At 47.1% G+C, this 14,399-nt stretch overlaps 1 protein-coding gene and 1 pseudogene across 1 annotated transcript; one reads left to right on the top strand and one right to left on the bottom strand.

Annotated features, from left to right (window-relative positions):
* The first annotated feature begins 8,311 nt into the window (after positions 1-8,311).
* On the top strand, positions 8,312-11,912 carry LOC149355485 (uncharacterized; annotated as a pseudogene).
* Positions 11,321-13,663, bottom strand: LOC149355484 (uncharacterized). Its single transcript, XM_089583813.1, has one exon. The coding sequence runs from the start codon at positions 13,541-13,543 to the stop codon at positions 12,617-12,619; it is 927 nt and encodes a 308-aa protein (XP_089439939.1). The 5' UTR covers positions 13,544-13,663; the 3' UTR covers positions 11,321-12,616.
* Between the last annotated feature and the right edge of the window lie 736 nt (positions 13,664-14,399).

The raw sequence follows: 14,399 nt of genomic DNA, 5'->3' as shown, positions 1-14,399 counted from the left end.
GCCTCGGTGCGCCGGTCGGTACAGAGTGCATACCGCATCGCCAGCCTCGAGTGACGCTCACGTGAATCTGGCTCGGTGCGCCGGTCGGTACAGAGTGCATACCGCATCACCTGCCTCGAGTGGCGCTCACGTGAATCTGGCTCGGTGCGCCGGACGGTACAGAGTGCATACCGCATCGCCAGCCTCGAGTGACGCTCACGTGAATCTGACTCGGTGCGCCGGTCGCTACAGAGTGCATACCGCATCACCAGCCTCGAGTGATGCTCACGTGAATCTGGCTCGGTGCGCCGGTCGGTACAGAGTGCATACCGCATCACCAGCCTCGAGTGACGCTCACGTGAATCTGGCTCGGTGCGCCGGTCGGTACAGAGTGCATACCGCATCGCCAGCCTCGAGTGGCGCTCACGTGAATCTGGCTCGGTGCGCCGGACGGTACAGAGTGCATACCGCATCGCCAGCCTCGAGTGACGCTCACGTGAATCTGGCTCGGTGCGCCGGTCGGTACAGAGTGCATACCGCATCACCAGCCTCGAGTGACGCTCACGTGAATCTGGCTCGGTGCGCCGGTCGGTACAGAGTGCATACCGCATCATCAGCCTCGAGTGACGCTCACGTGAATCTGGCTCGGTGCGCCGGTCGGTACAGAGTGCATACCGCATCGCCAGCCTCGAGTGGCGCTCACGTGAATCTGGTTCGGTGCGCCGGTCGGTACAGAGTGCACACCGCATCGCCAGCCTCGAGTGGCGCTCACGTGAATCTGGCTCGGTGCGCCGCTCGGTACAGAGTGCATACCGCATCGCCTGCCTCGAGTGGCGCTCACGTGAATCTGGCTCGGTGCGCCGGTCAGTACTGAGTGCATACCGCATCTCCTGCCTATCCTCTTTAATCTCTTTCCGGCGCCTTCAGGCCGCTGTTTGTGTTTGTGATGTTTGTTTTTTTCGCGAGTGCGGCGCGTCGACTCATCAGCGTCGGCGGCAGAAAGCGCAGCGCGAGGGTGTGGTGCGCGAGCGATCTGAGCGGACGTGCGTAAGAGAGTGCGAACCCTTTTGAAGTGCGCGAACGTTAATTGTAACTGCAATGTATCCGTTGTTTATTCTCACTAATTTGTATGTGCGTCGAGTGTCCTTACTAGCCTCCCCTACCGTTTGTGTCATCCCTGACACAAGTAAAAGACGACGAGAGGACAGGTGGAGAAGGTCAGGAGAGTAGTTTACAAATCATCATCATCATCATCAGCCTGACTAAAACCACTGCAGGGCAAAGGCCTCTCCCATGTCTCTCCAATTAACCATGTCCTTTGTCAGTTGCCGCCACTGTATCCCCGCAAACTTCTTAATCTCATCCGCCCACCTAACTTTCTGCCGTCCCCTGCTACGTTTGCTTTCTCTTGGAATCCACTCTGTTACCCTTAAGGACCAGCGGTTACCCTGCCTTCGCATTACATGCCCTGCCCAAGCTCATTTCTTCGTCTTGATTTCAACGAAGATGTCATTAACCCGCGTTTGTTCCCTCACCCACTCCGCCCTCTTCCGATCTCTTAACGTTACACCTATCATTTTCCTTTCCATAGCTCCCTGCGTTGTTCTTAACTTAAGCTGAACCCTCTTTGTTAGCCTCCACGTTTCTGCCCCATAGGTGAGTACCGGTAGGATACAGCTGTTGTATACTTTTCTCTTCAGGGATATTGGTAAGCTACCATTCATGATCTGAGAGAACCTGCCATATGCGCTGCACCCCATTCTTATTCTTGTAGTTATTTCCTTCTCATGATCCGGATCCGCGGTCACTACCTGCCCTAAGTAGACATATTCTCTTACTACTTCCAGCACCTCGCTACCAATTGCGAACTGCTGTTCTCTTGCTAGGCTTTTGAACATTACTTTGGTTTTCTGCATGTTAATTCTTAGCCCCACCGTTCTGCTCTTCCTGTCTAACTGATTGATCATGCTTTGCATTTCTTGTCCTGAGTGGCTTAGCAAGGCAATGTCATCAGCGAATCGCAAATTACTCAGGTATTCTCCATTAACTCTTATCCCCAACTGTTCCCATTCCAGCCCCCGGAATACCTCCTGTAAGCAGGCAGTGAAGAGCATTGGCTAGATCGTGTCTCCCTGCCTGACACCTTTCCGTATTGGAATTTTATTGCTGACTTTATGGAGAACTATAGTAGCTGTGCAATCGTTATAAATATCTTCCAATATTTTCACATAACACTCTTCTACACCCTGATTCCGCAATGCCTGCATGACAGCTGAGGTTTCCACTGAGTCAAATGCTTTCTCGTAATCAATCAAGGCTATATATAGGGGTTCGTTATATTCTGTGCATTTCACTATCACCTCATTGATAGTGCGAATGTGTTCTATTGTGGAGTATCCTTTACGAAAGCCGGCCTGATCATTTGGTTGACTGAAGTCCAACGTTTTCCTGACTCTATTAGCGATTACCTTAGTAATTATCTTGTACGCAACGGACAATAAGCTGATCGGTCTGTAATTCTCCAAGTTCTTGACGTCTCCTTTCTTATGAATTAAGATAATGTTAGCGTTCTTCCAAGCTTCTGGTACTCTCGAGATCACAAGGCATTGCGTATAAAGGGTGGCTAGTTTTTGTAGCACAATCTCGCCTCCGTCCTTCAACAAATCTGCTGTTACCTGATCCTCACCAGATGCTTTCCCTCTTTGCATTGCTCCTAAGGCTTTCTTTACTTCCTCCTTCGTTACTGGCGGGGTGTCCCATTGCTGTGCTCGATTGCCTCCCTCAGTAACTTGGTGATTAGATTCGCTACTGCATAGATTTGTGTAGAACTCGTCGGCTAATTCAACTATCTTATCCATATTGCTGATGACATTGCCCTGTTTGTCTTTTGGTGCATACATCTGGTTTTTACCTATGCCCAATTTTCTCCTCACTGATTTCAGGCTACCTCCGTTCCTTAGAGCACGCTCGAATTTCTCCATGTTACTTTATTATGTCGGCTACCTTGCGCTTATTTATTAACTTCGATAGCTCTGCTCGTTCCATCCTGTCTGTGGAGTTACACGTCCTCATGCTTTCGCGTTTCTTGATCAGATCTTTAGTCTCCTGAGATAGCTTGCTGCTATCCTGTCGAACCATCCTACTACCTACTTCTGCGGCGCACTTTGTAACGACAGCTGTAAGATCATTATTCATTGTTTCAACACTACGGTCGTCTTCTTCAATTAAAGCGGAAAATCTGTTCTCCAGCGACTTTCTGAATGCCTTTACCTTCCCTCTACAAATGGGAGGAAAAAATGAGCAGTTAATCCGAAGATCTTGAACACGCTACGGATTATTGACCAGATGATAGTTTTCAACGCACCGATGCAAATCAGATGCTGATTATATATCTGTGGCAATGTAAGCCGGGAATTACTGCGGGACTTTCTAACATAAACAGTGCTATGCCAGCCCACTGCAGTTGATAACAGCGGTATAAAAGTATATAGAGTGCAGATAAACTGGCAAAGGCAAAATAACAGCAGCGAAGGCGGACAGGGGTGCCGCTTGTCTTCACTGTTGTCCATAATTTAAATTGCAAGGATGAAACGCCTGCTAGAGTAGAGTAGAACTGGGTTTAAGTTATCGTATAGTCGACAGAGGCTACAATATCTGTCCTGATTTATTGAACGCACTTGATGTGGCGCTTTTTATAGACAGATAAAACGAGATAGGCACTACTCATCTCAAAGCTAATTGACGAAATCAACAGCGCGGAGGGATGAAGACAAGACGGAACACAAAAGACAGAACGGGCGCTGATTACCAACCCTTTCTTTTCCACAAAACCAGTCACACTGCACCACGTGTTGCCGCCGGCCAAATGATAACGGTAAGAACGCATTGAGAACGATCGGAAGATGAGACAGCTATCAACAAAGAACATCCTTGCCTGTACGGCTCAAATGTGGTCACATGGCAAAGGCAAACAAACTAGAAAGAAAATCCGCAGCTCGTCTATGGAACACTCGAAAACAGTTCGACGGATGGTATGAAATAGTGTTTTGGTGTCTTCTACAGACCAGCTGCTGATTTTGTTTCTATTTCGTTGGGCTTTGTCGTGCGACCATATTTCAGCTGTACAGGTAACGATGTTCTTTGTTTAAAGCTGTCGCACCTTTTGAACGTTTCCAAGGCGCTCTTGCCGCTACCATTCCCTCTTGTCTAAGTTCTTTTGCCCTGCGGTTTCCGTCAATTAGCTCTGCACCAATTAGCCCAGACAAAAGTCATGATTTCTCTCAGAGATCTGTGGATTCGAGATCGCAGCTTGCTGCGGTGATTCGGGTTTCTGACGTCATGAACAAACCCTGAATGAACGTTTCGACGTATAGTGGGACCGTGCGGTGGTCCAGGGGCCCAAGGGGGGTCAACACACTTGCCTTTATAAAGTTTTCTCTATCTCGAATTCAGTGTTGCGAAATCGCAATTATGCCATTTAACGATTGCGGGGCTGGAACAGTATCAATACAGAGGTGTCAGTTACCGTGCATCGAGAAGCACAAGTAATACGGGGGTGTGGTTTTTTGCAGAAAGAAAATTTTTAAGGACCAGTGAAGAAGATCTCCAGCCGAAAGTAAAGAGGAACGCGACCATAATGAAGCACAGTGCACTAAAGAGATACATAGTCCCTATTTTATTTTATTTCTTATTTTCAGAGTACCGAAGGTTCCAGCAGGGCATTACATAGGAGGGGGGGGGTAAATCTTAATGCACATCTAAACACGGCAAAAACATTTCAAAACATTACACAGAATACATGACCAAACAATATTAGAGTGTGCACTGTGGCACAAGAAGCAAAAATACAATAAATAATCAGAAATTATTGCAATTTGTTATGGGTGGAAAGAAAAGTTAGTAATGCAGACTGAAAATGCGGCAAGTTCGACAGTGCCACGATGTTGGATGCCAAAGAATTCCACTCATTTATGGCCAGAACGAGAGGTGAGTTTGGTACTTATTTGTGAGCGCGAATACTGAACAGACTTGATGAGCATGGTCGGGACGAGATAAAAAATGGGGGGCTGGAAAGATATTGATTTGAGAAGAGGAACTGTTACTATGATACGACGTATAAAACATGATAAGAGAGCATGTTTTCTGCTCGTGGCTGGTGCTTCAAGGTCTAGAGAATGCTTTAATGCAGATAGGTCTTGATGACTTAAGATGAGGTGATAAACATTGCTGCTTGGTTTTGGACCGTCTCGCGAAGATTAGTAAGATTATCCTGGTGAGGATACCATATCAATGAAGCGTATCGAAGTGAATTTCTGATACCAGTTGCGTACGCGTGATGTGTAGTATCGTTGCTACAAAGAACCAAGCGGCGTTTCAGGAGACCAAGTTTCTTAAATGCTTTCCTAGTTATGTGCTCTATGGTGTGTTCCACGTTAGATTTGAATGCGTATAATCAACTAGGTTCTTCAAACTGCTTCAGTCGGTTAGTTACTGATTTAATAGTCCAAATTTCGACGAAAGGTTGTCTGGCGAGGAAATAACACCATTTTAAAACTAAACAGCCGCCAAAAACAAGAAAAATGCAGTAACACAATGACGTTTCGGGACGAGTGGGGCGTTTGACTCGGCGTGTCCCTTGGCAACGTCGCTTGTACGGTGCCTTAGTCACCTCCTGTATTCCCCAGATTCGCCGATGTGTGCTACGTCGCAGTCCCGAGAAGGAATTCTGTAAATGACCCAGTGGTATCTACTGCGGGGTATCTAAGTTGCTGTCTGAACTTGCTTGTAGGCACGTGGCAGATTTGAACTTCGTAGTCACTGAAGATTCTCGATAGGCTTTCACTCACCCCAACCGCGTGCGGGATGGTGGCTCGCTTCCGATCTGTTTAAATGTCATCCTGCTGATCTCCACTCGGAAGCCTAAGGGGTGCAAAAAACCTAACCATGCAGATGACATTTCTCTCTCGTCATCACGGCCCGATTCGGTCCTATGGCTAGGCGGACCGCCATCGTACTAATTCCTTCAAAGGCCTGATGTGCAACTTAAAAGCTTCATCAGCCATGTCTAAGGAATCCTCACGTACATTCGGTCTCCGATAACGATTGCTCAACAGCGCGCACCTCAAGGAGGCAAACGGAGGGACCCCATCTGTACTTTGAAGCAAACGCCGGCGTCTCGGTTGCAAGGACTGCCGACTCACTGGTTACCTTTCACTTGATTGACAGCTCATGCGACGTGTACAAAAACCGTGGTCTCGCCTCCGCGACATGTCACGCCGGCGGTGACGACACGCGGCCAATTGCGCTCAGCGGCGCCGCGGCGGCAGGCGGGGAAGCGAACCGGTTCGAAAGCGAACCGTCATGTGGATTCGGCCCCAGAACTGTGGAAGGGTGATGTGGTTTTGGGGATTACTTTTGATGACGCTTTACTGTGGTTAAAATGGGGCGTGGTACAAAAGCAAGAGACTGACCAAACAACAGTGGGCAGAGTAGTTCTAGGGCCCCATGGAAATACGACAAGCAAAACTGTACGGGGGATATCGATTTGTCGTCCTTTGAGGCAGAGATAGCGCTGAGCAAAATATCGTTTGAGGAAAGACAGCGAAGTATGGATGAGAAGAGGTGGGCAGCCAATGTCTTCAGGTACTTGTACAGTAAAAACGCTGACACGCGATTGAGGAAAAAGGCTAGAAGCCTACGACAGGCTACGCAGGCAACAAGAAAGGAAAGGAAGTATTTATTGCCTCTGAAGGTGTCAAAGAAAGTTATCACAAGAGAAAAAGAGAGAGACAAAAGGTTTATACATTCCCTCTAGCGTCTTCGGAGTGCACGAAACCGAGACGGCTAAGTGCAGTAAAAAAAATTAGGACAATAAAAATGGACAGATGATTGCGACAGTCGGTAATGCGAAATTTGAGCGCAGTTCCTTTCACACTCCACCTGCCAGCCCGCCGCTGGCAGGTGGCGGGTTACGCTGCTCGCCACCCTCCTGGATCTTCCCGTGGCAGTCACCTTCCGGTTGTCCATTCCGCCGCTGTCGCCGCGGCATCTGGCGTTTCGCTCTGCTACTACCTGACGTGGTTGTCAGGCGACGTGTTACGCCGACTACGACGACAACGCCGATGACTACGACGCGAAATCCACGGACGCGCACCTAAGCTGCGCTCTAAAAAATCAATGCGTTAACACAGAACTGGTAAGGCCGAAATCCTCAAGGAAACGGTGCCTGACAAATCAAGAGGCAGTACCCTTTTATTCGAGACTGGATTGGGTTCCTTTAGAATCAGGCAATAAGAAGCACGTATTACCACGAAGATGATGTTTGCGCAGCATGAGGGAGCAGTGAAGAAAACGATAAACATGTTCAGGTAGACTGTACTGATTTGATTTGGCTTGATTTATTTCCACAAACAAGGAGGTACAAGGTTGTGGTGGCAAACAAGGGGGAAAAGCTGCAAAGAAGGCAGCTTGACTGGCCCCAAGTTCCGCTTCCAATGACAGCTGCAGGGCAGGAGGGAAACTTGTAAAACAAAAACTAAAACGAAGATCGAGAGACCAAAGGGAAATTCATATAACAAATTTAAAATATGCAAAAATGGATTAAAAATGAAATGTAAGAAAGGAAAAGAACAAGTACATGTACAATTGACCATGGATGGATGGATGGATGGATAGGAGCGCCTCCTTTGAAACGGGGTGGTGGCAATTGCCACCATGCTCAGCTTTTCTTTATTTATTATTTTTTTGTTTACTGTGTTGGCAATTCTCATTAAGATTCTCTATCACCTTTGCCTACGGTTTCCTACTATTCTAACCTTATGCCACATCTCTGCTTTTCAGCCACCAATCCTCCAATCGCTTTTTGCTGACTTCCACTGCAGATTTATTTACATGACCATTGTTATCTTTAAACCCTAGGGCCTCAGAAAGAGTGACTGTGCCTGCATCGACATCCGGATGGATACCATCACATTTGATTATGAGGTGTTCAATTGTTTCCACAGATCTACCACACACTGCACATGTGTCATCTTCTTCGTTAAATTTCTTTTTGTAGCTGCGCGTTCTAAGACACCCTGATCTAGCTTCAAAAAGTAGGGCACTGCCTCTTGAGTTATCATAGAAAAATTCTTTCCTGATCTGCCTTTTCCAGAATCGATATAGTTCTACACTATGTTTCTTTTCCATTGAATTCATCCAATTTTTAACTTCCGCGTTTTTGACCTGTCGTTTGCGGAAAAGCGAGCGCCCCCTGTCGTGCAAACAGGCAAGCTCCACCGGCACTTCTGGTTGGAAAGGGGTTCTTCGAGCGAGCATGTGTAAGGCAGCGTTCGGCAGTTCACGTGCCCTTGTTTTGTTGTTTTAGTGTTGTTTATTTGCCGGAAACGTGCATTTGCCAACGAAAGACGATGATAGAGGAGGTAAACATCCCATTTCCGTTTTTAGAAACGGGGTGGAGCGAAGATTTTTCGCGTTGTAGCGTTAGAAACGACCACGTTTGGCAATACCTGCATTCTGCTACCTCAACTGTTCGCCAGGCTCATCGCGGCTGGTCCTTCAAAGAGGAAGGGTATGTCAAAAACTTTATGGTGAACCTCCAAACAGCTGACGATGAACTAGGTCTGGTGAGAGCGCCGTGCGCACCGTCTATGAAGACCGGCGTTTACGTGACAACGGCATGGTTCGTCGCTTTTACGGGCCAGATCGTCGGAGCGCACTGCGATTGCGTTGCTGGGTGAGATATTTTGTTTATAAACGCGCTTCCCTAGTTCGGAACGCCGAATGACCCTATGAAAGTGTGCATGAATGTCGCCGATGCGCGAGCAACTTTAAGAGTGTAATGGTATGCATTGGGTTGCACGGGATGGGATGGGAGGCGCAGATATTTATATTTGCGCTTTCTTGATAGGACAGGATTTTTTGCTAACTTCGTACAGCACCTGTTGCCGCAGGGTACACTTAACTGATTAGTAAACAACTCGTACTATCTCAATCACGGCTCGTGCTGATGCGGCAGAGCGTTGCTTTGCGCGCTAACGGGCCGCAGGAGAGAATGCGCGGATGTACGCGAGGTTGCGCTCTGCCGTGCTCCCGCTGTTCAGATAGCGCAGCTTGACATCGTGGCATTTATGGCCAATATTGATACTAGTGTATATCTTCGATTTTCACCGAATACGCGCGTGCGTCGATGGCAAAACTCTTCTGGAACGACAGTGCTGTGTGCACTTAGCAGCAAGCGCGAAATATAGCAGGAACACCCGTTTTTGAAACGTGCTGGATGCGTGCATTACTGGCGTCATCAACGGCCTCGCCTTTTGCGCCTTGTATCTCGTCGAGGCCTTCATTACGTACCAGTCTTGCTTTTGCAAAACGCGTGCAGTTAGTCGGCTATCCTGAGATTTTGTGCGCAACAGTGGGCAATATTCGTTTCTTTGCTCTTGTAGACTCAGCGAAACCTGCCAACATGTGGCAGGGCTCCTGTTCAGTGCTGCTGCGAGGGCAGAGGATGCACCATCTTGCACGGACGTACTCTGCAAGTGGATAGTCCCTGCTGAAGGTATAGCACCTACTCACATCTCCAGCAATGCTATGTTGTCGTTCTTGCTGTACCCTAAGAGCCTTGTGTTTCTATTAGGTTCGTAACTATAAAATGCTTAGTGCATGCATATTATGATCACAGCAAATTTCAGCGGCACAAGGGCAGCATGGCTAAAGTGTTCATGTAAACTGGTTAACTCAATGTGGGGACAAAGGCCAGTTTTAGATGCGTTTCACCTCAAAGAAACTGAGCGCCAGAAAAGGGGGGTGGGATGTTAACTTGGTCTCATCCGTACACGAATGGCAGCACTGGAGATTGAACCCCAAGGTGTTCCGTATATAAGGTGGATGCTGAAACCAGTAGACCCCTGCTACAAGGCACATTGTTTCCTTCAAAAAATATACAACTAAAGGAAGTCCCGGCACAGTTGCATGATTGCTTACGCATTCATGACAATTTATTTAACAGTGTTACATTGTTTGCTCACTACAAAACATAGCACACACAATAAACTCATTTCGCATATATTGAACAGCCATGTTTATGCAAATTAATTTTGTTGCACAACTGAAGTAGCCTATTTTTTTCTTCACTTGCAGCAAAAAAGGCAGATCCAAGGAAGCCTTTGGGCGAAATAAAATTTCAAAAGCACTCTATTAACAAGTCTCCACGTGAGAAGAGGAAGCGTGATTACGACTCCTGCCCCATTGCACCACTTCCTAGTCACCACGACATTGAGTCACTCAGCAGAAAACTAGCATCCTTCTGTCCAGACCTGCAAGCACTTCGGTACTTGTGTCCCACCGACAAAGCCAAGACAAGTCCACTATGCAACAAAAAGAAACTTATAGAAGACAGCGCTGACCTCTGGAGCGAGCCTTCAGCGATTGAGGTGCAGTCATACATGCAGACTCTCAAGCCCCTGAGCCAAGAAGAGAGGGATAAGATATGCAAGAAAACGGTCGGCCAAGCAGCCAACAAGAAATAGCATGAAGCCCGAGTTGGCCGGCTAACAGCATCACTCTTTAAAAGGATCTGCCGTTGTACCAAGCCAGATGGTTTGCTAAAGGGACTGCTATACCCTTGTAATAGAGTCACACCTGAAGCAATTGTATATGGCAGAGAGCACGAAGCAGATGCTGTAGAGGCTTATGTGAAGCTGCAGCACGCTAAAGATTTGAGTGTAGCAGTTCAGGAAACTGGCCTTCATGTGCATAGCTAGTACCCCTTCCTAGCTGCTTCACCAGACAGGATTGTTGTTTTAGATGGAGAAGAAGGCCTACTTGAGGTTAAATGCCCCTTCTCCAAAAAAGGTATGACATGTGAAGAAGCCTGCCTAAACAAAAACTTCTGCTGTGGGCTTACTGAAGAAGGTGCGGAGCTGAAGCGGGACCATGCCTATTTCTACCAGATTCAAGGCCAGATGGCAGTTACGGGCCATAATTGGTGCGCCCTTGTCATCTGGACCGAGGGAGACACGCCAGAAGACCCGCCATTCCTACATGTAGAGCGGATACACTTCAATGAAGAATTCTGGACTCAGGAAATGCTGCCAGGACTCCTGCACTTCAGCAAGCATGCATTAATACCAGAGCTTTTGACAAGGAGAGTTAAAAGGCTTGGACGGCTTTACACATCCGGCACGTATGTGTCATACAGCAAATTCAGATAGGGTTTTTACGTGTGCACACCGCTTGAAGGTCTGCGTGTCAAAATAAAGAAATTAAAGTAACACATTAAATCATCATCTATTATCATTCTCATATAGGGCACAAGAATTTCATCTTGCATTTTTTATTTTTCAGTCACAACAGTTGCAATATAAAACTGTCAAAATGTCTCCTCAGAGTCGTGGCACAAGCATGTGTCCGAGCATACTTTTCGAACTGATGCACTCGAGCCTTCTTTTTCAACTGTTCTGATATTTTACATTTTTTGATAACGTGGAAACTTGTAGCTGTTCAATATTGGGTAGTTCACTTTATTTCAGTGTCTGTGATGCAACTAACTATTCTGGACTTCCTACTGTACTGACTCCCCACATGCTCTGGTCTAAATAGAGACCAGCAGTTTTGTAAATTAGTAACAAAACTTCATCTCTTGAGCACTTTATTTGCATGCTTTGCTTGAAGAAGCTGGCAGGTTTTTAATGCGACAGCGTTAAGGAGCTCGTGTCGCAGAAAAGCCGGTCTCGGCTTTGTAGCACGATAACCTCAAAGTAACAAAATTAAAAAAAACTGTGGAGATACGAGGAATCGAATCCAGGTCTTTCAGATTGTGAGGCGAGCATGCGCAGAACACTCTATATAGGCTCATTGGTTCGAACTGAATAAAAGGGGACCTAATGAATGCGTTGTGGTCTTTGACTTCATGAGATGTTTGTGTATTGATTCATACACGAGTAATACTCTGGCAGCGCTACAACACGCTGTCGCATTCCACTATTAAAGGCGAACCTTAAGCGTCCTCCAATTTTTTTGATCCAAAATATGGTCGGGAACAGCGCAGCAAAGGCAGACAGCCTGCTGCATTACGTTTTAAGACTGAAGGTATGTGTGGAGTTTGGTGTGGCTTATAGCTACAAGATTTATTGAAAATCTGGAGATTAATTTCAAAAGCATAAGGTTCTCGAACGCAATGTCTTGCAGCACAAGAGTGACTATAATATGCGTATAAAATTTCAGCGCAACGGTTTCCTTGGCGTGTTGTGTTCCAACAAGAGACAAATTTCTATTGTTGCATCACCTGCAGCCACCAAAGCATTGTTCCTTAACTTTGTCAGATCTGTGGTCAAGAGAGGGCAGACAGAAGGCTCCTCGACACTCACAAAGTGAACAACTGAGGATGAAGCCTCTGTGTGCTTGCCAACGTTCCGACAAGAGGAGGCAGGTCGTCTTGTTGAAATGTTGGCAAGCAGCCCGAGGCTGAGGCTTCCACTTCCCTTTTTCACTTTGTCAGCTTTAGCCTTCATATCCTTCATATTTTTTAACTATGGCGTCTCTCATAGCCTGAGTCGCTTTGGGACGTTAAGCCCCCCTAAGCCAAACCAAACCATTTTTTAACTGCCCACTTTCAGCACACAGACAACTTGTGCCCATATCAATCTGTCTCTCTTATCAATGGAAGCCTGAAATTGCTCAAGAGGCAGCACACTTCAAAAACCTGCTCAGCAATATCAATCATTGAGATTGGGAAGGGCCTGTCCAATATATGAAAGCCTTTAACTCTTGCAATGGCTCTTTCAACGTGCACCCTTGCAGAAGCAATGCGCCTGGTTTCATCTACTGCTTTTGCAGACATCTGTTTTTGGTGCGACTCACGAAGTGGAGGCCGATAAACTTTTATACCTGGTGGCAAGTATGGGAACGTGAAGCCTTTGTCCACCATTATAGCGTCACCTGCATCCAGCATGTCAAGAAGGCCGCTGCTTTCGAGAATGGCTTTATCAGAGCTAGATCCACCCCACAGACACGACACATGTGAAATGCACCCGTCTGGTGTACAGCCAATAAGCACCTTATAGGTGTTGTAGTGTTTGTACGTAGAGAACGTTTGGCGTTCAGCATTCATTGCTGAGGGCCGCTGTATTCTGACCTCCGTGGCGTTAAGGACAAGACGAGTGTCAGGAAAATTATTGAAGGAGTTAGGCAGGTGGGGTGTTATATCTTCTCGAGTTGGGAAGGTTGTCAAGTGCCTAAGTTCTCGTTGCAAAAAGTTAATCCAAGTGGAGAATGTGCGGCTAACTTGACTTTCCGAGATAAGGCAATTCCGAGCCAGTTCTTGGCCTTGCATACCGGTCCTCAGCCGCACTAACACCATCAAAAACTCATTGGCCAGATAACTTAGTTTTCGATTGCCACGGGGGTCATCCTTGTGCTTCTTATCAGAGCCCCAGTACAGCATTTCCTTGGCACGCGGTGCAAAGTATTCTAACAAAGTGTTGAAAACCTCAACATTTGGCAGCCCAGTGTAATACATACACTTCTTTGGAGTGTCAAGCATACTCAAGGAGAGGAAATTCGACATGGCTGCATCTAGCCGCAGCTCAAGCTTCGCATTTTGCTTCTGCAGTCGGAGAATTAACTTCTGCGACTCTCCCACTGTCTTCTGCAAATCTTTCACCCTGTTAACGGCGCAGACTTGACAACAGCAATCCGGCCAGGTGTGCTCCGTGATACCTGCAAGCAGCACAGAAAAAAAAAGCGCACATTAGAGCTCCCTCTACAAGCATACTACAACACACTACTCATACTCTCTAGCAAAAGAGCTGCATAATTGGTCTCTAGTTGAGTTCCTCACGGCAGAAGCAGGCCAGCTGCAACAAGCAGCCGCAGCATTTGCACCATGGTGTGAGCAAAAGCTCAGAAGAGCATTTCACTCAGCAAAGCACGTGCAAACTCACTATTTTCAGGCTGCTGCAACTCTACTGTGTCCTCCTCAGCCATTTTGACGTCCTGAGCAGAACTTGTGGCCATGTCAGGATTTTCTGCGAGCAAGACAATGGCTAGCACTCAGAGCCTGGAAAAACCTGGGAAGTTTCTCGGTCCAGCACAGACCCACAAGAACAGCAACGACTGACCAGTCATGTGAAAACTCACGATTTGCAGGCAACTGTAGCGCTACTGATTCCTCGTCTGCTCTGTTGTCCTGTGCCGCACTTGCGTCCATGTCAGGATTCCCTGAAAGCAACAAGATCTGGCACTCAGAAGCTGGTGAAACCCTTAGTGCATAACACTAATTGTGCTCTGTGAGCATACTGCAGCAGGAGCAAGGCCAGGTGCAACAAGCAGCTGCAGTGTTCACAACACAGTATGGGAAAAAGCTCAGAAGAGCGTTGCAGTCTGGAAAGTACACGCAAGCTCACCATTAGCTGGCTGCTGAA

Source organism: Amblyomma mixtum, chromosome 3 (genome assembly GCF_055824585.1).
Source record: "Amblyomma mixtum isolate Tamu chromosome 3, ASM5582458v1, whole genome shotgun sequence".
Classification (NCBI taxonomy): domain Eukaryota; kingdom Metazoa; phylum Arthropoda; class Arachnida; order Ixodida; family Ixodidae; genus Amblyomma; species Amblyomma mixtum.
Note: the sequence above shows the minus strand (reverse complement) of the source record. Positions and strands in the feature narration are given on the sequence as shown.

Coding starts and splice junctions, on each gene's coding strand:
- LOC149355484 (XM_089583813.1), bottom strand. CDS start 13,543: ATGTCGAATTTCCTCTCCTTGAGTATGCTTGACACTCCAAAGAAGTGT.